The sequence below is a fragment of the Otolemur garnettii genome, unplaced genomic scaffold (assembly GCF_000181295.1).
Source record: "Otolemur garnettii isolate 467f Iridium unplaced genomic scaffold, OtoGar3 scaffold00004, whole genome shotgun sequence".
NCBI classification, from domain to species: domain Eukaryota; kingdom Metazoa; phylum Chordata; class Mammalia; order Primates; family Galagidae; genus Otolemur; species Otolemur garnettii.
Genome location: NW_003852399.1, coordinates 10,611,760 through 10,637,315, shown reverse-complemented (window position 1 = coordinate 10,637,315; position 25,556 = coordinate 10,611,760). Strand labels below are relative to the sequence as shown.

Here is a 25,556-nt window from a genome sequence, read left to right as displayed (position 1 = left end):
GTATGGAAGAGTTCTGATTTCTGTCACTAGCTGTGTAATTTAACTTCTTGCAGCCTTATTTGGGTCCTTAAAGATAAAGTAGAATAATATTTCTTAAAATTGCCCAACAAGAATCACAGCAGCCCATCCCTGACCTATGGAATCAAAATCACCTTGGAAGAGGGCTAGGTATGTGCATTTTGAACAAACATCCCAAGTGATTCTTATGGTCAGGTAAGTTTGATAAACACTAGGCTACAACCATCTGTAACCCACACCCAGATTGCCCTTCTCTAAAAATTCAACAGTGTATGAGTTCCTACTAGTTAAGAAGCCACATTCTCTTGATCCTAATTTCAAGTTCTTAATAAATAGCATCTACTGAGTAAGAGCTATTATTAACTCTTGGAATGGGGTTCCACTGGATCTCTCTCTCTCTCACACATCTCTTTCTGGGTGTGTATGGGGTGTGAGTGTGGTATGAGATCATGATAGTAATAAGATATTTTGAAAATGGTTATCTGAAGTCACAACTCTTCAGGAGGGTTTAGGTATGGCTAAACCAAGCAGGAAGGATGAAAAGATGACCTCATTATCTCTTAGAAACCCATGATTTCATGAGGATGATACAGGTTTTGTGCATGACCTTCTCTGTTGACCTCCACTTGTTTGAAGTCAGTGAGTCATGAAAAACCAAAATTGCTATAGAAATGTCAACTTGGAAGACGTCTTTGTTTTAGTTAGAAGGTTTTTTGTGGAAATATGACTTAAGCTTTTGTGTTTCAAATGATGAGGTGGATTATCCTGGGAAAAGACTCAAGAAAACCCAAGGAAATGGAAGATTTATTCTCTATTAAACACTTGGAAAAAGGAAGCAGTCCCAGTCCATTACTCACAACCAAATGCCCAGTGATAGTGCTCATCCTCTGACAGCTCTTCTGGAAAGATTAATCGTTCCTGACTCCGACCTGTCCTTTCCACCCTGAGCTCTTCAGTCTGGGGTGTCTGTTTACCACGTTGGTTCTAATAGTCCACCACCTGGTTAATCATCTCTAGCCCATTTCTACTCCAATCCGTTCTGTTACTCTTGGGCCAGAATAGTCTTTCTGAAACACTGCTTTGCAAATAAGCAATTACCACTCTTAAGACCTCAATAGCATCCATTGTTGTTTGTAGGTAATGTTATAACATTAAAGATTCTCAGGGGGGTAGGACCTCACAAATCATGACAGTCAGCTCCTCAAACCCAAACATCCTTGTCTGGCATTCAAAGTCCTCTTATTTATTCCATGTATTAGTCAGAACGCTTGTTTACAGATGACAGAAACTTGGGTGAAAAGGGAAATTCAGTGATTCACAAAACTAAATACCAAGATGAAAAGATGTGGCTTGACCCAGAGGTTTGGCCATCGCCAGGATTCTTTGCTTGTCTCTTCTCCCCAGTTCTTCTGCCATAATTCTTTCTCTGTGACCTCTGGCAGATTTAGGTTCAACATCTTTCTATCTTTTCTTTAGATGAAAAAAAAAAATCCTCTTTAAGTAATTCTAAGTGTACAGATCCTAAGAAACATCTCTGATTGATGTCTCTGGGTTGGGGATGGGAAAGGGTACAAAGTCCGCAACCCGCATTAGAACCATGTGGTTAAGTTGAAAGTAGGGTGAGGAAGAGCAGTTTCATAAAAGAAAGAGCTGCTTACCAGACAAAAGTAAAGGGTTCTGAGTAGATAAAGCGATTTCTTTTATGTATTGAGACCCACAGTGTGTTAACAATCAATTTCTACAAGCTCATTTTATCCTACTTGTTGAATTTTTATACAAATTGCATGGATCTAACCAATGTTTCCCTGCCACTTTCTGTACATTTCTCCTACAAAATCTAGCAGAAGTTACTGCTTCTGCAACTGTGTGAGGTTTGGAGATGATGTTTGATGTGCCATGTTTATACATCTCAATCAGCACCAAGTACATAATATTGGGAATTAGTAATTACTCTTTCATGTGTATATCCTGTTTCTTCAACTAGATTATAACAATCTTCAGAACAGATGTATTTAAACTTCATTACAGAGAGAATTGCTGCTGGCTATTATTACCATTAAATCCCCATTTTATAATTTCCTACATTTGGAAAGAGAAATTTGGAAAACAACAGCAAGGAAGAGAAAGAATTAGAGTGTAGTTTTATTCAACACCAGCAATGATAATTCTCCTAATTGAACAGATAATAGCCACTGGGAACTTTAATCAAGGGGAGAGAATAGTAAAAGTTTATCCCTTGGATTGATTTTGGGCATTGGGTCGGGAAATAGCTGCAAAGAAACTAAGTATTTCGTCTAGGAGTTATTTCCAGGGCTTTAGGTCTCTGCCTTGATAAAGAAGGACTTGGAGTTCTTTCTTCTCAGAGCTCTCTCTCAAACACACTCGTCTCTATACCCACACTATGTACTTTCTGTTTGGCAAAGATAGTTTCAGAAATACTGAATTATAACAACCCAGGACTCTATGCTCCTGAGTGCAATGTTTTGCAGCTGTGTCTCTTGCTTAGAACTGGGTAGAAAGTGCATTTTCTTGATTACTCTAAATTTGTCACTCAAAAATATTTTTTTTCAATGAACTAACAAATGAGATTTTCCCTCCGGAGGCTCTGGGGAGGGAGGGAGCCTGCTCTTTGCCTTTCCTGGCTTCCATTTCTGCCTCTGTCTTCACATCACCTTATCTTACGTCTGTCAGCTCTGTGTGCCTTAGAAAGACATGTGTCATTGGGTTTAGGGCCCGCCTGGAGGACTGAAAGTGATCTCCTCATCTTAACATCCGCAATTATATTGACAAAGGCAACTTTTTCAAAGTAAGGTAACCTTCATAGGTTCTGGGAATCATGATATGAACATGTGTTTTCAGGAGGGAGCACTATTCAACTCAATCACTCTTCCAATTATTATTTTCTATCTCTTAAACTAAGTAGCATCATTTTCTATTATTTGCAACCAAAAGAACTTCCAGTTTGGTCTCTCCATGTTAAAAGCGGCAATCATCAGTGACTTGCACCATCTATATAACTAAGCCTGACTTCAGAAGTTCTTCAATTTTAGTGTATTGAGAATTACATTAGAACTTATTAAAAACGTAGCCTTCTGCCCTTACCCCCAGAGTTTTTCAACAAATTGGTCCAGGAATCTGGACTTTTAACAACTCCCAGATGTTCCTGGGAATAAAAAAATGGGGAACTTGTAAAAGCCCAAACCTGTTAATGTCACCTTCAAATAAAAGCAACAGGAAGAGCAATAAAAAATAATTTGAAAACTTTAATGATATTGTTTATATAGTAAAGCCATAAAATCTTTTAAATAAGGTACATTCAATTTTTCAGAGCAACTAATATCCAGATAACTTATATTTCATACCCTTTTCCAACATTAAACCATTAACTAAATGATGCATCTTCTGTAAGATGATATAACAGCTTATACAGATAAAGTTATTTTATTAAAACACTCCACACAGGAAAAATAACAACATCTACTAGAAAATGCTACAAACTTTCTATTAAAAAATATATTTTATCTCTCTCATTTGTCATAATAATAAACAGGATACGTTTTTTTTTCTTTCTAAAATTAAGAGTTACACCATTTCTCTTTAGGATGATAATATGTACAAATCTTAGATCGGAAGGAATATAAATAACAATACTGTAATAGTGTTACAGATATATTAGTAATTTTTACAGAGAAAAAATACGGCTTTCTAATAAAAGCCTCTAGCACAGCTGAAATATCAAAGCTATTTAAGTTAGACATTCTCATGTTTAGTAAGGAACAATGGAGTTTAGCTTTGTGTAGTTCCAGTTAATTACTCCATCCAACCAGTAACAAGGGGAAAAACACAGTCAGTAGAGATGGAATCAGATCTGACACTTAGATGAACTATTAGGGGTTTATTTAACTTTCGGGGAGATGCTGGTTCTTTCTGCACCTCGTAGTTTATTTTAGTGGCTTGTGGCAAAATCCGACATGAGTGAGGAGAAAGAAATCCTACCCCCCTAAGTGCCTGAGAAGCAGTTTACTCATCCGTGGGGTCTGGCCCCCCCGTGAGGAAGCAGCCCGGTGACCACTTCTGGTTATAAGCAGCTTATTTTTACTGATTGGACCTGGTTCCCTATCATTTCTAAGAATAGTTTCTGATACAGTTTGTACATGGTGAAGCTGTGAAGGAACCTGATGGTCTTCTTCAGACTCTGGGCCACCGTTTTGGGAAAGTGGTATGCCTTGGAGTGCTTGAGGGCGTGCATCAGGCCCTTCAGGGTGTCCTGGTCGCCGTTCTTTATTCTCCACAGGCTGAGCAGCTTCAGGACCTGGTCACTGGACTTGCATGCCTTCCTTGTCTCTGCGATGTCTTCCAAGCCCACTTTCTTCCCCGGTAAGCTTTCCATCAGGCTGCGGAGCTGCTCGAAGCTGAGGTTGGCGTGCCCGATGTGCCGCTGCACGCTGTTTTCACAGAGGTCGATATCTGCAGGAGGCAAAGCCCAAAAAGGCGTTCATGTTATTCACATTCATCTGATGCCATCAGAAAACTAGCCCGAGGCAAGATGGTCATACTTTTATTTTAAGCATAACTGTTTCTTTCTTCTTTCTTTTTTTGAAGGAAGGGGAATAAATGATACCAGTTATTTTTGAGAACCAAGATAAATACGGTTTTGTGTTTTATAATAAGATAATGTGCTATATAGACTTTGCATCCAGAAAAGCTTTGTGAGAAGCCCCTCCTCTTCAAAAATTAACTGCAGAAAATTCCAGACCCATCGCTCTCAGTTTTCTACGAAAAGTTTGAGAAATTGAAACTGTGACAGTTCAGGAAAACAAAAATAAAGTATTTAGGTTAGTTACTTTGTAATATAAACTTTCATTCGCTGATATGTGACTTGGGCACTATAGGTAAGTTAGTTAACTAGTCTTCAATAAATATATATAGCAGAGGGTTATTACCTACATAAAGAGGATAGCTGAAAACCAGAAACTGTGAGGCCAAGGAACTGGAGGATACACACAGACTAGATACGATTTCAGTAACGAGCTGGGGTATAAACCTAAGGGGGAGAAGCTAATGTTTCTAGTAATGACAGAAGTCATTTACTGTATTCGTGAGCCCTAAGGCAAATCGGTTCATCTTTCTGGGATGAAACATCTTCATTTATAAAATAGGGAATTGGTCCTTTCCCATTCTAACTGTCTCTGTTCTTAATATGTCCACCCGCCCTCTTTCCCTCTCCCTCTCTCCATTTGCTTCAGGGCTAATTATACTCTCAAAGAATATTTTTGGTTTGCTGAAAACAGAACGAAAGTTTACTCTCTGCATAAGCAAATGCATTCAACTGTCAAAGATAGTCTTTTTCCTGTGTTTCAGATAGTTGAGGTTTCTGGGTAGTATCGGACCACTCAGTCATTTAACTACCATTGAAGAACAGAAAGAATTTCTTGTTGACACTGTCTGCATTATGAAGACTCTGCCTCACCTGTTCTGGCATGTCCTCTCAATGCCAGTGGGAGGTCAGCATCCCTTCTGTCTTGTACGCTAAAGCGTATAGTCCTCACCAGATGAGGCTCACCTCTCTTTGGATTTTCCCTCAACACCCATGTGGGCGCACACACTCACACAGAGTCTCTCTCTTTCTCTCCCCACCATTTCTAACAGACATTCTTTGTAAAACTCTGAAGTGTAAGAGCACTCTGTTTTAAGTAGTTTTTCTTATAAGAAGCTCAAACACTTTTCAGACTTTATTTCACTAACCTTCACAACATATGCTATTAAAATGATAATTCCAGCCTAGGCTGTATTGTGAGGATTAATAAGAGGATATTTGTAAGACCCAGAGAGCCCCTCTGGAGAGAATTATCAAATAAATACAACATAGCTTCGTGGTGGAGATGCAGGGAGGCGCCAACGTGATTAAAGAACTTCTCGTTGGCAGTCCAACTGGGTAGCTAATAAAAGAGCTAAGGGATCTGGAAACACATCCCCTGAGATCTAGGGCTGCATTTGAGATGCATTTCTCTTTTATCAGAGTGTTCAAGAAATTCGGTGGACAGATGAGAACAAAACCTTGCTTGATTGCTTTAAGAACAGCATTTACACTATCAATTGGTGAAAACTTGTTCAGTCCAACAGTGATTCCAGAAGAGAAACATCATGCACACGACTAAAAGAGGCACTAATCTCGTTTCCGTTTTATGATCAACATGTCTTTGATTTCCGATTGACTTCTTTATTTCAGATCGCCATACCTTGGATGATCTTTTTGACCATGTCTTGGTCTTTGTTTTGATGTTTCCATAACTTCAGCAGCTGGAAAGTTTGCTCCTGCGAGCTGTGTCGCCGTTTTATCCTCTCTATACTCTCTGGGTTTACTTTGGTGCCAGGCAGATTGTCCACTAAGACACTTAGCCAATTGGGGGTAAACTTTGTAGGGACAGCAAACCTGAAGAATGCCTCCTCACACAGGGTGACATCTGCGGGAAGGCGAGAAAACCAAGATTTATTCAGCAATTCGACTGTTGAAAGTCTACTGAACTTCTAGTCTACTGAACTAATAAAGCCTCCCTAGCAAAGTATCTGGCACACAGTGAGTCTCAATGAAGGACAAAAATAAAATTTAAAATGAACTCAAGAGAATGTTCAAGTTAGAAGTCACTCCTTTTCCCTCTTTCATTTTTCAGATAAGAAAGGAGGAAGGGTAAATGCCGTGTCTACGATTACGATTACACGGTGAAAACATGCTGGGCCTGAGTTGGAATCACACGTGTACATTTCAACTCACACTCCCATGTTTTGTACATTTCTATGTAGTACAAAAAGATGTTTGGAGAGAAACACACTGGTTTTCATCTCATAGCTTGATCCAACACAAAAACACAGCTTATCTTTGGTGTGATGGGTGCTTGAATAAAGCTCTGAGATTAGTCTGGTGTTAAGGGTGACAAGATGAGAACACACACTAGCCTGATGGATGGTGTCACTAACAGCCTGCATTCAGAGGTAACATGAGCTTGATGGTAGTGACCCTTACCCAGGAATGAATTTAAGGCAACCAGAAGAGTTTGGATCTTCTCTAGGATAGATCGGTGGTTCTCAACCTTCCTAATGCCTCCTAGTGCCGCAACTCTTTAACATAGTTCCTCAGGCTGTGGTGACGCCCAACCATAAAATTACTTTTGTTGAAGTATCATAACTGTAATTTTGCTCCTGTTATGGATCGTAATGTAAATATCTGATATGCAGGATGTATTTTCATTGTTACAAAGGGGTCACGACCCACAGGTTGAGAACTGCTGTGATAGATGTATTAATGGATGGAGGTATTATACCAAAGCAACAAAGCCAAGTAACCGTTCTTTTTTAATTTACTACTTGTTTGTGCCATTTCCCTTCTTAGTTGACATTTTCTACCTTTGGTAGTAATACAGACATTCTTGAAAGGAATTAAGAAAAAACTTAAACTCGACAATTTGGACTCTGCTGGTTTGGTCTCCACAGCAGACTTGCTACTTCCCTTTATCCATGGGTAATTAAGATTTGATTTGAGTGTGAAGCAGGAGGAGAAACTCAGGCTTTGTGGTTTATCTGCGTGATGGCTTTTTGAGAGATTTGGAGTTGTGGCTTAATAATGAAGCACAGAGGACAGTCTTAGCTGGTTAAGATTCAAGAAAGAGAAAATGTGAGTTTAACCAAAATGTGGTCAGAGGCCCCTGGGTTCAACTCAGAGAGAGATGACTCTACAGCACGGTACAGAGGTCGATATTGTGGAACGTAATTACCTATTCCACATTTCGGAGTTGATTCATTGTTTCCAGAACATATATTGTCATGTGTTGCATTTCCTTTCTGAGTTAGCAGGAGACCAGGCACGCTGCAATTTGTGTGTTTTCTACAGGGTGCTTTAGACGACGTCTCATTGGAGAAGAAGCCATCTGGACATCTTTTGCAAACTGTATTTCGCTCCGGGGTTCCTAGAGAAAATACCAAGCAATTTAGTACCTTCCTCTCAAATATATTCCCGGCAGATATCCTCTTAACACAGTTTGGGAAAGACTTTTTCACTCGGTTTTTACTGCCGCTATTATGTTGCATAAAACTGTAGGCATTCTACTCTTCACTTCATTAGAGACAACAAAACTTCAGCATTATCTACTTCCACAGTCTCCTCTCCTGTAATACAAATGCAAGTTTGTTTTGTTGTTACCTACGAATGCTCCTGAAATGTGAGAGCAGAGAAAATAGCAGTAGGATGTTCCCGAGCCCTGCCTCTGCTGAAGTGGCAGTCAGGCCTTGCTGTTAGCCATATTCTTCACACAGTTATTCCTAGGAAATCATCAAGATAACTGCTGTGTGTCTGCTGTAATATCATTCTCGAAATTAGTACCCATTGAACACTGCATCGTTAAATTCCAATCCGTTCCTACTGAAGTTCTTTCTTTCCTGAATCCTAATTGTGAAGCGACTCCTAAGTATGCTAACCTTGAGAAGTAAAAATTTACAACATTATAATAAACTTTTGAAGGTGGTAATAAAGTTGGCCGCCAACTCAAAAACGTAAGTCTGCAGTTAAGCTACATAGTAAACGGAGGAAAATGATATACCGTTTGCTTAAACTGTTTAAAAGAGCACGGTCGTTAAAACTTCAGGAAGGGTGATGGCAAGGGCATTCTCTTTTATGGTGGAAAGATATTTGATAAGTTTGGAGAAATCATTGGCCGGGAAATTTGAACCAGTCAACAGCTAAAGATGCTTTTAAAAATAAATATCTTCAAAAACTATTATGCATGGATAGATCACATATGACAGTGTATCTGGATATGAAAATATCTCCATCTAGTGTAAGCTGGTTGAACAGATGTAGATTTCAATGTATAAATGTAGGTTTTACAGGCCAATTCTGGTGTATGCAAGAGAACTAACACAAGATCGGCATACGAAAGTCACAGAGTTATTAAACTCCACTTATTAAAAATTCCAACCTATCTCATTGTGTTTTACCAAAACTAGGAAAAGCAGAGTAAAATGAATTGGTTCTAGTTTCATCTCCTGTCTCTTTCCTTTCTAGAGGGATAAATGATTCATTGACTTATAAAAAGAACAAAGAGCTGGCAGAAAAAAAGGGGAAGAAAGGAGCGCACAGCCTGAAACCTTCACGTATTAAATGTTATTTCCCAGTCTTGCAATGACACTATCTTAGCAACCACTACGCAAAGCAGAGAGGTGCTGTTTGTTTGTTTGTTTGTTTGTTTTTTTTGAGACAGAACCTCAAGCTGTCCCCCTGGGTAGAGTGTCGTGGCATCACAGCTCACAGCAACCTCCAACTCCTGGGCTCAAGCGAGTCTCCTGCCTCCACCTCCCAAGTAGCTGGGACCACAGGCGCCCACCACAACGCCCGGCTGTTTTTTGGTTGCAGCTGTCATTGTTGTTTGGCAGGTCCGGCCTGGGGATTCGAACCCGCCACCTTAGGTGTACGTGGCTGGCGCCTTAGCCGGTTGAGCTATAGGCGCCGAGCCCTGTTTGTTTGTTTTTAATGCTTTCTTATTACATCCCACTCCTTCAAGAGGATCGAACTCTACAAATTTTACAATAGCATAAGCAGAGGTAGATGAACAAAGATTCCCTGGCTTTCTGTCATTGCTAATTTACTGAAAATAGGTGACTTGGACATCTGGACCCACATCTCCTTTTGCCAACTGCCATATGTTCTATGCAAAGAAGAATCTTGTCATTCTTCCGATACCTATTTGTGTCCTGGGTCTTCTCGTGCGTCCTAACAAGCAGGTCACATGTACAACATATTCTTTTCTGTAAGCTAGACTTTAAAGTTGTTTAACAAAAGGAATCCCAGGAGGATACAGCCAGTGCTTCATGCTACAGTCAGAGGCTTTATCGAATGACCTTTCTGAGTAGGAGTTCCCTCTTTGTAACTGACAGGACTTTTTATTGAAAGAAAGATTTATCCATCGAAGGGATAATTTTATCTTATTAATATCAGTGACATTATAAAAATTATAACCTGGCATGCAGAATGTGAAATAGAATAGCAATAGAGAAATATGGCTTCATGGTTGAGAATTCACTCTGCAGGCCACAAGTAATTGCCTAAGAATTACAGGACTGAGGAAAGAAAATATGGAGGAGAGATAATTGGACTTTGAAACAGCAACAGCGACAACAAAAGGTTATTAAATGCTTTTTAGAGGAACACCACGCAGTCTTTCCTTCTCTCAGGGCTGGAGACTTCTTATTATCCAAGAGGAAACACTGGGTGAGTTTTTAGGGAGGGGGAGGTAAATAAACCCCACTGTGGGGCCACGGAATAAAATGTGTCCTGTGTTCTAAGTCTTCTGGCTGCCCGCTGACTTCATTCAACAAATAGACTTTCATGCTTATTTAAGGAAGATCCTTGTTATTCCCATTATTTTCCAAAATTTTCTTGTTTCCAAGCAGCAGAGTCCACACTTAGTTTTTCTACACATACAGCTGGCTGAATGGACTGAGTTGCGTGTGTTTTTGTTGGATGGGCCTTCCTCCTCTGACTTAGTTTAGCTTTTGAGACCCAAAGTGTCATCCAATAAAAAGTAGGAAGTAGCACCAATCCCTCCCTCAAATACTCATAGCAGAGGCATCTGAAGAGACTCTCACGCAATCTGCTTCTTCAGTCATTAATTTTATGATTCACTACTTCTGGAACTAAATCAATCTCCATCTTTGACTATGTATTCCTTTAAACTGAAAGTATTTGTCATCGAATAACTCAGACTTTGTATATTACAAACTTTGATGATTTAAATAATTATAAATAAATAGCATCAGTGAGCCCTCAGTTCTCAACTGGGGGTGATTTTGCCAATCTGGAGGATATTAGGCAATGTCTGCAGACACTTCTGGTTGTCACGTTTGGCAGGAGGGTGAGGGAAGGAACTGCTATGGGCATCTAGTTACTAGAGTCCCGGGGTGCTGCTAAAAGCTGTAGTATGCACAGGGCAGCTGCCCATAGAAAGGAACTTTGCACCCCCCAATGTCAGTAGCACCCACGCTGAGATTCACTGCTAAAAACTCTCATCAATTGTTACTTCCTAACAATTGTGAATACTATCCTATCAAAGTTTGAAGCAGTGAATTGTTGCTTCTTAACAATTGATAGTTAAGATTTTTTTTCCAAGCCACAAGATGTTGTGGAATACTCTGAAATTTCATGAATGTGGTAGTACCAAAAAAAAAAAAAAATCTGTGGGTAGCAGCTTTAAAATATTCAGTGCACGCAAGCCCTAACCTATGCTGTTCAAAATGCAAAAAGAGAAAGCACTTTGTTTTTAGACAAGTGCTTACTCTTGGCTCGACAATCTGTTTTGTTTAAGATAAAGAATAAACTCATTGAAGAGATGCCGCTATAGGCTTTATCCTCCCAGACACGCGGCGCCCATGCTAAAGGGAAAACCAGCTTCATTTTTAATAATGAAACGCATTTCCCCCAACCATTCTCATTTCTTACATAATTAATTATAACTGCTCATTGTTAGCACTCCAGAGCCTCATTAATATTAGCATAATTACTCTCTTGGTATCGATTAACATTTCTGCTGTTTGTCAGGATGCACTGCAGGTTGAAGCTGTCCGCGCCGCAGTGAAACACACAGGGATATATCAAGCATCAACAGTGCAACGCAGTGTTCCTTCAGAACAGAACAATCCATCATGCATCTCATTAGAGAGCGATTTGCTGCATTTGAGATTTGTCACTAAATGGCCCTGTAGTGGCAAAGTATTCCTCCGGGAAATGGTCCTTTGGAAGCAATCCAGAAACCCAGCACCTGCCTCGCAGGTCCCATTACCTTTGCAATTTGCTAGCCTGTAATGTATGTCATCAGCACAAAAGCATTCCCCTGAACTTTTACTACTATCTGACTGGGCAGAGGCCTCAAGGATTCCATTGCACGTTGAAGCTGATACATACCAGCCTGTGCTACTCCAAATCCCGGCGGACAGCTCCTGTGCTTCAAGCAGAACTCCAGCTCCAGGTAGCGGCCTTCCTTGCACTCGCACACGCGGTTGTGGGTGCGGTTGCACTCCTGCTTGACGTACTGCAGCTCCTTGCAGACCGGGCTGCAGTACAGACACTCGTCACTGGTGTGCCAGCTGTCCGTGTAGTAGTGGTTGGGGCAAGGGGCACACACGGTCTTCCACCTCGCTGTGCAGTGCTGTTTCAGGTAGGTGCCTGGAGGACATTTGTCACACATCAGCTGGCGAGAGGTTTCTGGGTCATAATGAAGGTACTTTGGAGGAAAGGTTTCCTGGGTGGTCCACTTAATGGAGATATCCAGGAACTAGAAGGAAAAAGGAAAATAGTGGCATCATAGTGTGAAAGTAGGGTTGTTCCTGTGTGTGAAGGCATCGTGGGATTCAAAAAGTCCCTGACTACCGCAAGCCTAACATCATTCTCACCTGCTGATTGAGATGCACTATAAAGAAGTTGGGAAGCCATGATTTTTGCCTCCAGCAGCTTAATCTCAAAGACCAAGAATGCAGGAAACATATCAAATAAATCCAGGCTCCAAGATGACTGGGAGAGAAAGCACATCAGAAGGATGCTTAGCTGCACCACTGAATAACCACGTGACTTCAAAGACACTTCGTCTTTCTGGGTTTCAGGATTATCTCTAGGTTAGTGAGCTGTATGGAACTAGTGGTTCTCAGAACACCAAAATCCCCTGGACTTCTTATTTAAAAAGTACATTCCTGGGGACTGCGCCTATGGCTCAAGGAGTAGGGTGCTGGCCCCATATAACTGGGGTGGTGGGTTCAAGCCTGGCCCCGGCCAAAAGCTGCAAAAAAAAAAAAAAAAAAAAATTCCTGGGCTTTGCATCCTTAAGGGTTATTTCACTGATGTGAAGTTGAACCTGCAGACTTAAAAAAACTCTTGCAGTGATTCTGATGTGTGGGGTACATAGTAAATAATTTTGCATTCATTTGACAAATATTTATTGAGCCCTTTCTATGTTCAGGCTCTGACCTGAGCACTTGGAATACAGCCCACAATAAAACAGGGAAGAAACGCTGTCCTAGTGGGGTTTCCACTACAACTGAAGGAGAAAAAAAATACATTGCCATACAAATATGTTAGAACATAAGCATTGCTTTAGAAAATGAGCAGTAAAGGAGATCGGAAACATGGAGGGGAAGGTGGTGAGACCACAATTTCTAAATGGGGTGGTCTATATGGTAGCCATGTTTGGGATTACCAAATTTTCCATTTCTAAGACTTAATGAATCCAAATAGTGAAGTACAGAGCTGGTGATATGTGAAGGCATGTGATTGGGACAGCAGTCATTCCTATCATTCATTCGCTCATTCATGGAACAGATAAGTGCAGAATGCCTAGTAGGTGTCAAGCACCAGAATAGGCTGTTGAGATGGACATGACCTCTGTTCCCATAGTTTGCAATCCCCTGAAAATATTTCTAGAATTTTAACTGTGACATTTGCTCCGAAGATCAGATGCACCAGTAGTCCTGACTTTCAATAGGTAAATTGTGTCTAAACAATTAAATTAATCTAAATTAATTAATTAAATGACGGCCTTTCTTCAGGTTAATTGGGATAGATTTCAGGGAGCATACCAGGTTTCAGAAGTTTCCTTACAAGAGGTCTGGGCAGGAAGAGAAAGAGGATTTCATGGGCAAGGATGCTGCATGGGAGGACAGTTCCAACCGGGTATCTTGTCTTGTAGGGTAGATCCCAAGGCCTTCCAGGGAACACTGAAGTAGTCCTTCATACTAATTACAGGACTCACACTCTCAGAAGCAGCAGTGTTATTTGTGTGTAGAGGGTGGTTGGTTTGGCTTCTGCTGTTTGTTCTTGGTGCAGGGATCAACACTGACTATTTTCAGGCTTTGGGGAGGTGGTAAACCAAACATCATAATTTTTCCACACTCTCTTCTTTGCAGAACCCAGGAAATCTCACAGGAACCCCCTGACCTGGAGAGCATGCCAAACTAGGGACACAGCACACTCTTTTGAATTAGGGGTGGCAAGATAAAGAATGGCCTTTTTCATAAGTATTTGAGCATTTTAACCGGAGTAACTTCATTTATTTCTTGCTTGAACATGACAAGCATCTAGGGTGACTGGACCTAATATGAGTTGGTAAATCAAAAGAAAAGAACAAAACTCTCACCCAGGGTTATAGACCTCTTCTCAGAGACAATTTTCAAAGAGAAATGGTGCTATGATGTAAAAATAAGCAGAATGCAGCACAGAGTCCCCGCTGCTTTGGGGGCCTTTCCAGGAAACCCTCTTGACCTGAGGGTTTCTAATGAAAGCATGTGTTTGCATTTCCCTGGGGAGGGGGGTTATTGGTTTAGATGGAGAGTGGGTCAACATCAGGTGAAAGAAATGGACCAGGAGTGGGTGGAAATTCTGGTTTGGTCTGAATCTTTCAGAAATAGATGGAACCTATTTACTCATTCAATACACATTCACTGAACATCCACTGTGCAGCCTTTGTAGAAGGAACTTAGCAAGTGATGGACATAAAAAAATAAATGGTTCTTCCCTTCAGGAAGCTCACAGTGTAGTGAGGATATAGACAGTAAAGAGTAAGATATAATTACTCATAATGATCAATGTAATCAATGTAAAGAAATAAGATGAAATGAATGACTATGTTGCTCAGCGGTCATATGAATATATTAGGGGATGTCTTTCAAGGCTGCTTATATGCATTTGGCTCAAATATTTCTAACCTCAATATTATGAAGGGTGGTTTTCCTGATTCAACTTGCAAAGACATGTGAAAACAATGAGAAATCATTTTTTCACTTGCTGTTCACTTTCAATTTCTTGCAAAGTCACTTTGAGGGTTTTGTTTGCTTTCAAGAAGCCTGGTTCTAGAGAGACTGCTTTTTCTTGAGTGGCACTGCTAAGTGAGCCATATCCCGGTCAGTAGGAATCCAGAGGTTTTTCCTCGCCAAACTTCCCATCGCTCTCCCTTCCCCTTTTCAGTGTGGTTCAGTTGTGCCCATTTGTTGATCAGTGCTGACTCTTTTTTCCCTTACCAAAAAGTGAAGAGGATGAGATGGGAAAACTCAATGGACAGAGCTCATATTCCTCAACAGAAAGCGCCATGTAATACAGATATGACCAAGGATGATGATGCAATTTATATTTTTCTAGGCAATGGGAAATAATACTGTTCATTTCCCAAACCCATGCTTTGGAAATTTGTTGCCTTTTCTTAGAGATACAGGCAAGTTGTGGTCAAAGGAATCCACAAAGAAAAATAAGGTCAATATGAGGGTTAGAGAGTATATTAGTGAAGGTAATTTCCTGTAGGCTACCACATGGACTAATCATATAAGTTTTTTAAAAATCAGAAAGCCTTCAGGAGCTATAAACTTGTTTTCAGCAACTTCAATTTGGCCTCTGAGTTTTATTTGAAAATTTTCCACTTTGGTAAAAAGACAGAACTCTGTGTGGCCAACATTGGATGCTTAGGTCTCAATCTTTGGTTAGCCCCAGTTCCCACACAGAATTTCTGGAATCAGTTACTGGACAGAGGATGGGCAAGATTAATAGAGCTCTTCATCTAAGGCTTTTCTCTTACTTCTACATTTCCTGGAAAAGCAATAAAAAATAGAAGCCATACGACTGATCATCTTAACATTGGCTATAGCTCCTTTGCCAGATGATAATATTTAAAACCTAATTACAGCTAAAAAAATAAATTCCTCTGTTAAATGCACTTTCCAAATAACCACAGATAAACATTTGCAAAAGCTGAGACACACACAGAGGAGTGTCCACAGAAACCTGAAGTGCTGTCTGTAGAACAGGCCACTCTGTTTTTGGTGTTTAATACTTGGTCTTTTTCTTTAAAGAGAAGTAAATAGATTTTTTCCTTTATTTTTTCTTTCATCCTCCTTCCATTCCCTGTCTATCCTTCACTTGGTGTGGACCACTTGTGCTTGAAGAGAGTCTGAAAGCTCTCTAGTGTCCCACTTCCCACCAGTCCAGGATTTCTTCCCAAGGACCCTAGGCCTCTTTTTGTGAAAAGACAATGAAGGTTGCATTTCAAATAGCTTTGCCCCTCTCCCTGCCATCCATTTTTAATGTTGGGCAGCGTTAAACAATTTTCTATTTCAAGCCCTACCATCTTTCCTCATCTATCACATGCTACCAGATAATGGTAGTAGGTGGGTTGATTTAGTTCTTGAAGGCCTTTTCTATCTCTATCATTGTATTAGTTTTTAGTTGGACAGTTTAATTATACAATGAACTTGGAAACAAATGTCTTGTCTTAATCCCATTCATACTTCTATTCCCTTTTTACAGCAGAATACTTTTTTATCAATCTCTCCTTTTCAGACTCATCCATTCCCTTATTAAAAACCACCAGATGCCCCCGACCTTGTAAGTTATGCCCTCACTCCAGCAAGCCATCTCAAGTTAGACCCTATCAGTGGAGCTCTATGCCTCACAGAAGTCAGTTGTATGTTTGTTATTTATGTTTAGTGTGCTTTTAACTATAATTAGGTTATTTAATTAAATGTTTTGTAAACCAACAAACATGGATGTGAAAAGAAAAAATTATTTTTCTAGAAGAAGAAAATTGAATATTGTGGGATGACTTGGTAAAAAGGAAAACGAAACAAAACAGCAGAAGAAACAACTCACTGCAGAATTTTAAATAGGTGAGACAATTCTGAAAACAAAAGGAGGGGCTGGCTTGGTGGCTCACTCCTGTAATCCTCGCACTCTGGAAGAACAAGGCAGGTGGAATGCTTGAGCTCAGGGGTTGGAGGCCAGCCTGGGCAAGAGTGAGACCCTGTCTCTACTGAAATTAGTTTCATAAGTATCTATAAGTTCCAAAACTTAAATATGGATGGGCATATTTACAGATAAGGGCTTTATAAGACAAATAGCATGAGACTCTAGTTAGCAAACACAGACTCCAAGAAAAACCTTGGTCAGGGCTGGGCAAGGTGGCTCAAGCCTGTAATCCTAGCACTCTGGAAGGCTAAGGTGGGTGGTTTGTTTGAGCACAGGAGTTTGGACCAGCCTGAGAAAGAGGGAGCCCCTGTCTCTAAAAATAGCCAAGTGCTGTGGCAGGCACCTGTAGTCTGAACTACTTGGGGAGCTAAGGTGAGAGGATGACTTGAGCCCAAGAGTTTAAGATTGCTGTGAGCTATGAAACACAGCACTGTACCGAGGGCAACAAAGTAAGAATCTGTCTCAAAAAAAAAAAAAAAAAAAAAAAAAAAAAAAAGAAAAGGCAGGGTCAGATCTTAAAATACAGCTAAATAAATATTTGTTAATTTTTTTATTATTAAAATGTGTTTAAGTCAGAATAAAATATTCAAGTACATATGTATAATTTTTATATTAAATGCTCTAACTGGCTTTGCAAGTAACAGTTCGACTCTTGATTCTAGACATATAGAAATTTCTAGTGATAATTCCCTATATTTAGGAGTTAGGGTGGTATGGTAATGCTGTGTGCAGGCAAAGAGGAGAAAGAGTGCAATATGAAAATGAATTCCTATTCCATTAAAGTTTTTGAATATTAAATGTGAAACAGTAAATACTGTACGCAATATTTCAGTATATTGTCCCTATTTTAGAATGGCTGACCATTAATTTTATCATTAGTTCTCCACTAACTACAAACCTGAGTCTGAGACAAAGTGTGATGAACTTGACCCATGTCACAGTAATTAGTGCAGACAGAATTTAAATCTAGAGCATGTGTCATATAACTTTTTCTGAGTCAAATCCTTTAATGTTTACCAAACACTTCTTCTTACATTATTGCCTTTTACATAGCCCCAAAGCAAGGCCAACAGTGATTATTTTTCATTCAGTGTCAAAAGCATAGTTAGATCACCAAATATTAGGAGATCAGCCAAAGACTTCCTGAAGTCCAGATGAACTGACTTTCACATTTCCTTTTTTGTGCTAAGACTAATTTTTCTGACAATACGTGATTTGCCTGGAGCATTCTAGTGTGCTTCTTCCTAAAGAACAAAATGCACTTCCTCCAGCAAGTTTATATTGGTATTATGCAATGCAGACAATCCCATTACCCACTGGGCTGTTCTCTGGTATGCAGAACCATGAGTGACTCAGTGGGTTTCCATTTATGGAAAATTCATTAAAAGGAGCCCACGCAAAGCCTAAAATAACCACTTGGTTTGGGAGTTCCTTTTGTAATCCCTCGTCATGATCTTTGCCGCAAAGAACTATTTGAGGACTATCCAGAGTTAGCTAAACTTCTGGTCAGTTTGGAAACCATGGCATCTTACAGTTCATCCTGGCCAAGGGAAAAAAAATCTTCTAGGAGACATACCATGGTGAGTTTCCTAAAGAGCTCGTGTGGTATAAATTAGGAAGATTATTATGAATAAACTCTATTTCTGGGAAGGTCGGTTTATTTGATTTGTTTAATTCTTATATTGTAGCTCTTTCCCCTTTTCCTTAATTTATTCATTCATTGATCAAACACTGAGACAATGACTATGCTCTAGAAATATGGTGAAACAGTGAAGCTGAATTAAGTTTTCACCTAAAGGCTCAGCTTTATATGAAATACTCATAAATCCCTGAAAAACAACTGGAAGCAGAAATGAGAAGAAAGAAGACCAAGAAAGGAGTCAACAGAGAAATAGGTTAGGAAGTATGGAGAAGGAAGGCAAGGGTTAGAAATGACCCTTGGCTGATTGCATTGGGGGGGATGCTGTTAGAGGAAGAAATTGAAGAGCGTGTCTGTGCATTCCAGCCAGTAGGTATGTGACGTTGCTAGTGATGACTGATAGCAGGAGGAGATGAAATTATGAAAAAAATAGAATGAATTTGGTTTGGACTATCTTCCATCTATGAGACTCAAGTGATGATGTTCAGCAGACAACTGCTAGAGTGTATTGGGAACTCGGGACAGAAACTCAGCTAAAGACACAGCTCTCAGAGTGTTGAGCACATAAATGGCTCTGAAACAGTGGTTCTCAACCTTCCTCATGCCGAGAGCCTTTAATCCAGTTCCTGTGGTCATGACCCACAGGTTGAGAACAGCTGCTCTAGAAGCAGAGGGAGCAAATACCATTACCCAAGGACACTGGACCAAGCAAAAAAATAAAAATAAAAATAAAGACAAAAATGTTAACCCTTGGAACTTATAAACATTTGTGAGATGGGATGAAAAATAGAAGATAAAAAAATAGGAATATCACGCAAATTAAAAGAAGGATGCTAAACAGGCAATGAAAAGTAAGTTCTGAAAAGTGTACAGCTTGGAAATTCAATTAATGAGAATTAACAGAAGCACTTTTGGCTGGGAAACCTGTGTTTAGAATATGCACTTGAGGACTCCAAACTCAGGTTGACCACTACCTTAGTAACATCTGCCCCTATCACCTCTAAAACCAAAGCAATCTCATTTACTTATCCTTGTAAAATTGTTGTGTTTCAAACCAGTGAAGAGACACAAATAAATTTGGTAACAAGGTTCCAAACGATCATAAGACATTATTATATATGCTAATTACACAAAATATAGAAAGTGGGAGAAATTTGGAATCAGACTCATTTCTGGAGACATTTCAAAGTTTCTCGTGCAGTAGGAAGTTAAATAGCTAAAATGTTCCCTAAGTGGCATCTGCCCTGCTCTTAATTGTGTCCAGAAAAAGCATCTCAGACTTGTTGATAAAATTAGTTTCCCAATTACCCTTCCCAATTGGTGTCATTTTCTTGGTCTTGGTCAAATAATTCAAAGCACTTCCATGGCTTTGCTTAGATAGAAAAATATGTGTCTTTATATCCCTTAAACGCTAAGCATGGGGTCTTATACATAGCAAGCATCAACTACAACTAATACAATATCATTCAATTTAGTATGTGAATTGAATTCCACTATGTGTCATTAGCATCACTGGAGTCAAACAGATCCAGATAAAAACCCAGGGTTTCGGCACTGAAAAGAAAAAAAAATAAATAACAAAAATATAAAAAATAAAAATCCAGGGCGGCGCCTGTGGCTCAAAGGTGTAGGGCACCGACCCCATATGCCAGAGGTGGTGGGTTGAAACCCAGCCCTGGCCAAAAAAACGGCAAAAAAATAAAATAAAATAAATCCATGATGTAAAGGATACATTTGCAAGGAAAGCACAAAGCCTGCAATTTTCTCATCTGTAAAATGATAGTGATGACAGTTTGCCTAAAGGAAGATATTTTCTGAGGCATCTTTCATTTGACAGGGTATTTTGCATGTACAGTTCCATTTGTACTTAGCTGCCGTTTTGAGGATGAGTGTGTGGAAAAAGCAGACAATTCATTGGAGAGGTTTCTCTATTGCTCCCAGATCCCCACCTCCGAGTCTACCACTACGTAATAATTTTCACAATAGCCAGTTGTCTGGCCAGGGATTATGTCTCTAGGTGAGGAAGTAAGGGCAGATGAATTAAATCCATTCATCTGTACAGAACTGTATCGTTGCCAACAGCTTTCCTAGGCAAACGGGGGGCAGGGAACACAAACCATGATGATTTATTACATGAGTCACTGGGCCAAATTCTCTACTATTTTGCTTCCCTGGAGGCTGAAGAATTGTCTTCAGGTAACACTTACCGTTAAGTGTAATTTCTGTTCCCTTCAGAAATATCCTTTAGTTGTTTGAAGATTTTGAAATTAATCAGCAATACTCTGTACTTTGCCCACGGATTTGCTTTTGCTACTTCACGGGAGTTTTACAGACAATTAACATTTGACGGATTAACAAATTTTTAAAAAGCAAATTCTGATTAAAAAAAAAGAACTTGTAATGCAGGTAAACTTAAAACTTTTCAAAGAAGATACACAGATATGTCACATCCCTTGGCTCTTGGATCTTACTATGTCTTTGATCAGGGTTCCATTAATCATCTTATTTGAGAAACGACATTAATTCTGAAATGAACTCAATGGCAGGGCTGGCTGAGTTTCCCCTTATAATTATTTCCATTCAGGCAGCATCATTACTGCAGGGCTCTCTAGTTATGGCCCCTGGCATCTGGGGCTTAGACTTGGCAACGTGGTTTAGTATGCTGACATTTCTGAATACCAATTCCTAAATTCTGTATTATTTCTGTGGTGCTTTTCTTTGAAGGTAATACATCACAGATATCACCTTAAGAATCCCTTTTGGTTACTAATGACTTATATTAAAGCTCAATCGATATATGGCTAAAGGCAACCGGTAAGAGAAACTTAGATACAAAAAGTCATGTGGTGAAATAAAATAGAACCCATGAATAGAAAGGGAATAAAACACATCCAAAGAAATGTGTAGATGCTCACTGCATGTCTGTGATGTCCCATGTTACCGTCATCCATCCTCTCCAACCACCTCTGAGGAAATGATTTTTACCATTTCATAGATAAAGAGATTGAGTCTCAGAGAAATCGAGCCTCTTTTCAAAGGTCTCAGTGCTAGCACACATTCAACCTGAGATTCAAGTCCTATCCTGTTTGAACCTTTAAGATCTTTTAACAACTGACTCTTCCATCTAGGGATTTGCAGTTTTATGAAGACAGACATAAAATCTATCTTCTATCTATCTATCTATGATCTATCTTTCATCCATCTATCTCTATCTACCCATCCATCCATCCTGGGGAAGAGATTTTTCTCCCTTTCTCTCCTGTCCTAAATGCAGAACCTCACATAGCCTCTCTGGAAGAGGATCTAGTGAGGTTGAGCAACCCACTGCCCTTTAAAATAAGCAGCAGCTTCTCAAGCATGTATTTGAATTTGTTCTCATCTTTTTTCCTGCTTCCCTAGGATTCCACTTTCTCAGAAGGTACCAAAAATAAGCTTTGTCTTATGCTCTGTTACCTAGGGAATCTGGGTATAGACTCATGTCCAGACCAGAACATTTAATTATGAAAAAGATATATAACCCCCTGGAGCTGAAGAAAGAGAAGAAAAGAAAAGGGAAGGGAAGGAGAAGGAAGGGAAGAGAAGGAGTAAGGGAAGGGAAGGGAATAGAAAGGAAGGGAAGGGACGGATCCAGGAATCATTTTACCCCAGGATTTGACCCTCATGAGACCTAGCCTGGGCATTCTTAACCCTGGTGGAAAGCCCTGGGTTCAGAGGCTTTGATCTGATTGATGGGTACTTTCGTGGGACTTGGCTACTAGATATAAACTACTCTAGTACAGAAAATACTTGGCTGGGTAACCTTAGAGAAAATTACTCAACTTCTCTTAATCTGATTTTCTCTGTCTATGAAATAGAGATACGCATCTCTACATCATAGGATTTTTGTGAAAAGTAAATGAAATATCTGGTGTGACATCAGTTTATGGTACTTATTCCAAAAATGATTGTCTTTCTACTCTATGCCTTCCTCCTTTTGGTTTGGCTTAAATGAGTAGAAGTGGCCAATGAAGATGAGTGAACTTCTACACAGGAAGGGTTGGTTAGAAATGATGAGAAAAAACATCCCCCTTTGGGACACGGCAGGGTGTCTGATTTGGAGTCTGCTGTGAAGGGTCTGTTGACCTTCCCACTTCACAGCCCAGCTAAGCCTTTATGTAATTTCAGTTGCCTAAATTTCAAATTTTCAGCAGCAGAGAAAATTGAGGTCCTTTTTTATGAATTCTTTTAACAATAGGTCTGACAATGGAGTTTAAACGGAGAATCTAAAATCACAAATTCTCGTCTTCTGTGATTTGTAAATGCCCTTTGCTCTTACTGCCCGGTGATAGGATGTCACCAGAGTTTGGCTAGTGAAGCTGTCAGTACTGATCGGGTTTTACGTCATGCCAATAAACAACTTCAGAATCTCAGTGGGTTAAGAAAAACAACAAAGGTTTATTTCTGAGACAGGCTCCAGTCCCTAGTTGGTCTTCTGAGGCCTCTCAGCATTGTCCTCGGTCTAAAGCCTAGGATGACATAGCAATCTCTGGAATGTTGCTGATGGCTATGGAAGAGGAAGAGAGAAAGACCTTCTGAGTACATGGGCAATTAAATGCTTTATTGTGGAAGTGACTGATGTCATCTAAACTCCCAAGTCACCAGACAGAGCTATTCACATGCTCCACTACTTCGTCCTCACCAGGAGGAGACCAGAACACAGAATCCTACCAAGTTTCTGGAAGGGAGAATCACTGAGAACAATTGGCAGAAAGCGCTAACCATGAAACCATCCCTCAATGTACACTGCTTAGCTTTCTAGTTGACGTTTATTTTAGCACACTCTAGTTAGTTTTACACCTTTTTACCAGGATATTAAAAGAAGAGATAGGAATGGAGACTGCAGGAGCAGAGGTCTTCCATCCCTCAGCCTGGTATATTATTCAAGTGCAATTGTTAATGGTCATGACAACCTACCCGTTACGGTGCTCACTCCCCTTGAAGGTTTGACATTTATTCCAAAGAGCAGTGTGCCATTGTCAAGTGCTTCCTTGAGAATACAAATTCAAAGCAAATTCTGCTCAGTGAGTCTAAGGAGAGTGCTAGTGACCATAATTACCCCTCTTGAGAAAGTCCTAAGGGGATGTCTCCGACCTGGCTTTTAACTAAATGGAATATAAAAAACACGTACATGAACAATTTCTAGGCATAAGACAAGAAGGAAGTATTTCAGAATGAGAAAATATTTTTGGCTTGAAAAAATAATTGGTGACCCTAAAGCACATACGACATCCTACCTAATAGTAGGTCACATTTCAAAGGCTGTTTCCTCCTCCCTCGTGGTTTTATTGACTTCAATGAAATTTTATACATGAACCGATGGGGGTGGAAGAAATTTCAACAATGGCAACAAAATAGATTATTCTGAAACAGTCCTGTAGGGTAATTTTTTATAGATAAGTAAGTTTGACTTTTGCACATTTTGAGCAGGAAATAGTGCAGAGTATATATTTTTATTTCACTTCAGATGACACAAAGGTAAAACTAAACCAGACCTTCCACATATTACCTGGTTCAACATCACTATGTTACAGATGCACGAAGACCTGCAAATAGAATCCTCCATTGGTGTGAGACTGAGGCAGAAACGAGAAATTAGTGTCCAAGCCTCCTGTGTGCCATTGCCATAGTTATCACTATGCCCCACGCTGAATTCCTAAATTATATTTGTTGGTGGTGGTGGTGTTACTGATACAAACTGATGCTGGGGAGCACTTGTTAAAGAATAAGGGCCTGATCTCCCTATTTTCTACAAATAAAATAAGTAGTTTTCTAAACAAGAAAGTAATACTACAGGGGAAGAGAATTGAAGTTTTTGGATCAAAGACCAGTGAAGAAAACTGAATTTACCAATGACAGTTACAGAGCTTTGATGAATCACTGTCTTGTTTTAAATCTAAATCCATCTTGACACTGATTTTCCTATTTTGCTGTTGATTATTGAAGAGGCTTTTATTGAAAATGCTGCCACAATCTCGACGGAATTGAAGGGAAAATTCTAAGGTTATAATTTTTATTTTGAAAGATGCTTCAAGGAACTTAAATATTATTTTCATAGTGTTAAGATTATAATGCTAGAGAGATTTTTTTAAAAAAAAATCGCAATAAGAAAAAGATAAATCAAGGCCATAAACAGCACATGGCTTTGGGGGACAGGCCTGAGGAATGACACGGCGTATGCTTTTGCATCTTCTGTCCACTTATGGTCTGGTTGATTCAGGTGCTTCTGAGAAATTGGGATGAAAAACATTTACCCATGCACCTAGGAAATTATGTCACCTTGCAGCTGGGAGGAACCATTTCCATGTCTGTAGACCGTTCTGGCCTTGGAACATTACTTCAAAGAGTCCAGGTAAATGCGAGAGAGAGAGAAAAGGTAGCACAGTTTCTTACCTCATGTGTTGTAACACTATTCTTATCCCTTACAACTGTCTAAGAGAATTCTTTTTTTAGACTTTCTATGCTAGTTACCCCAAAATATTCTGTGGTAGTGAGTTCCAAAAACTAATTACATGTCACATAAAAATACTGTCCTTGTCTCTATTTCAAGTTGGCCATACCTCACTCTTTTCTTCTTGCAGAGATAGTTTATACGGATATTGCTAGGATTTCCGATTCATGAGTTCCTGCTATTGTGGGTTGCTAAGTTTTATTTTGACTTTTGTTTTTTTTTCCAAACATGGCTGCTGTTGCCATTCGTATTTGCATTTTGTTTACCAGACTATCAATGTCAGAACTGTGCCTGGGGGTGGCTTCTTCCCTCTCTCCTTTCTTGCCATGTGAAGTCATCCTCTTCCATGGCTCTCAAAATCTTTTCTATGCTGATGACCCAGATATTTTTTTTATTTCCAGTCCAGGCTTCTCCAGCACTCTGAATTTTCTAATATCTAAATGCCTACTTGACGTATCTATTAGGACACTTTGTAAACATATACAATTTATCAAACTCCAAGTGAACACAACATGTCCAAACCCAACATCACAGTTCTCCCCTTAGTATCCCAGTAATATCTGTGTTCTCCACTTAGTATATGTGTAATGCCTGTGTTCTCCCCTCAGTACTCGTGTAATACCAGTGTTCTCCCCTCAGTACCTGTGTAA

At 39.7% G+C, this 25,556-nt stretch overlaps 1 protein-coding gene across 1 annotated transcript in view; it reads right to left on the bottom strand.

The window, feature by feature from the left end:
* Window positions 1-3,818: 3,818 nt before the first annotated feature.
* TNFRSF11B (TNF receptor superfamily member 11b) overlaps window positions 3,819-25,556 on the bottom strand; it is a 28,779-nt gene continuing 7,041 nt past the window's right edge. The window contains exons 2-5 of the mRNA XM_003782389.2: window positions 11,966-12,335; window positions 7,788-7,979; window positions 6,258-6,482; window positions 3,819-4,485 (exon numbers count right to left, since the gene is read on the bottom strand). Of these exons, the coding sequence (XP_003782437.1) occupies window positions 4,097-4,485; window positions 6,258-6,482; window positions 7,788-7,979; window positions 11,966-12,335 (1,176 nt within the window). The 3' untranslated portion in view covers window positions 3,819-4,096. The remainder of the gene's footprint in view (window positions 4,486-6,257; window positions 6,483-7,787; window positions 7,980-11,965; window positions 12,336-25,556) is intronic.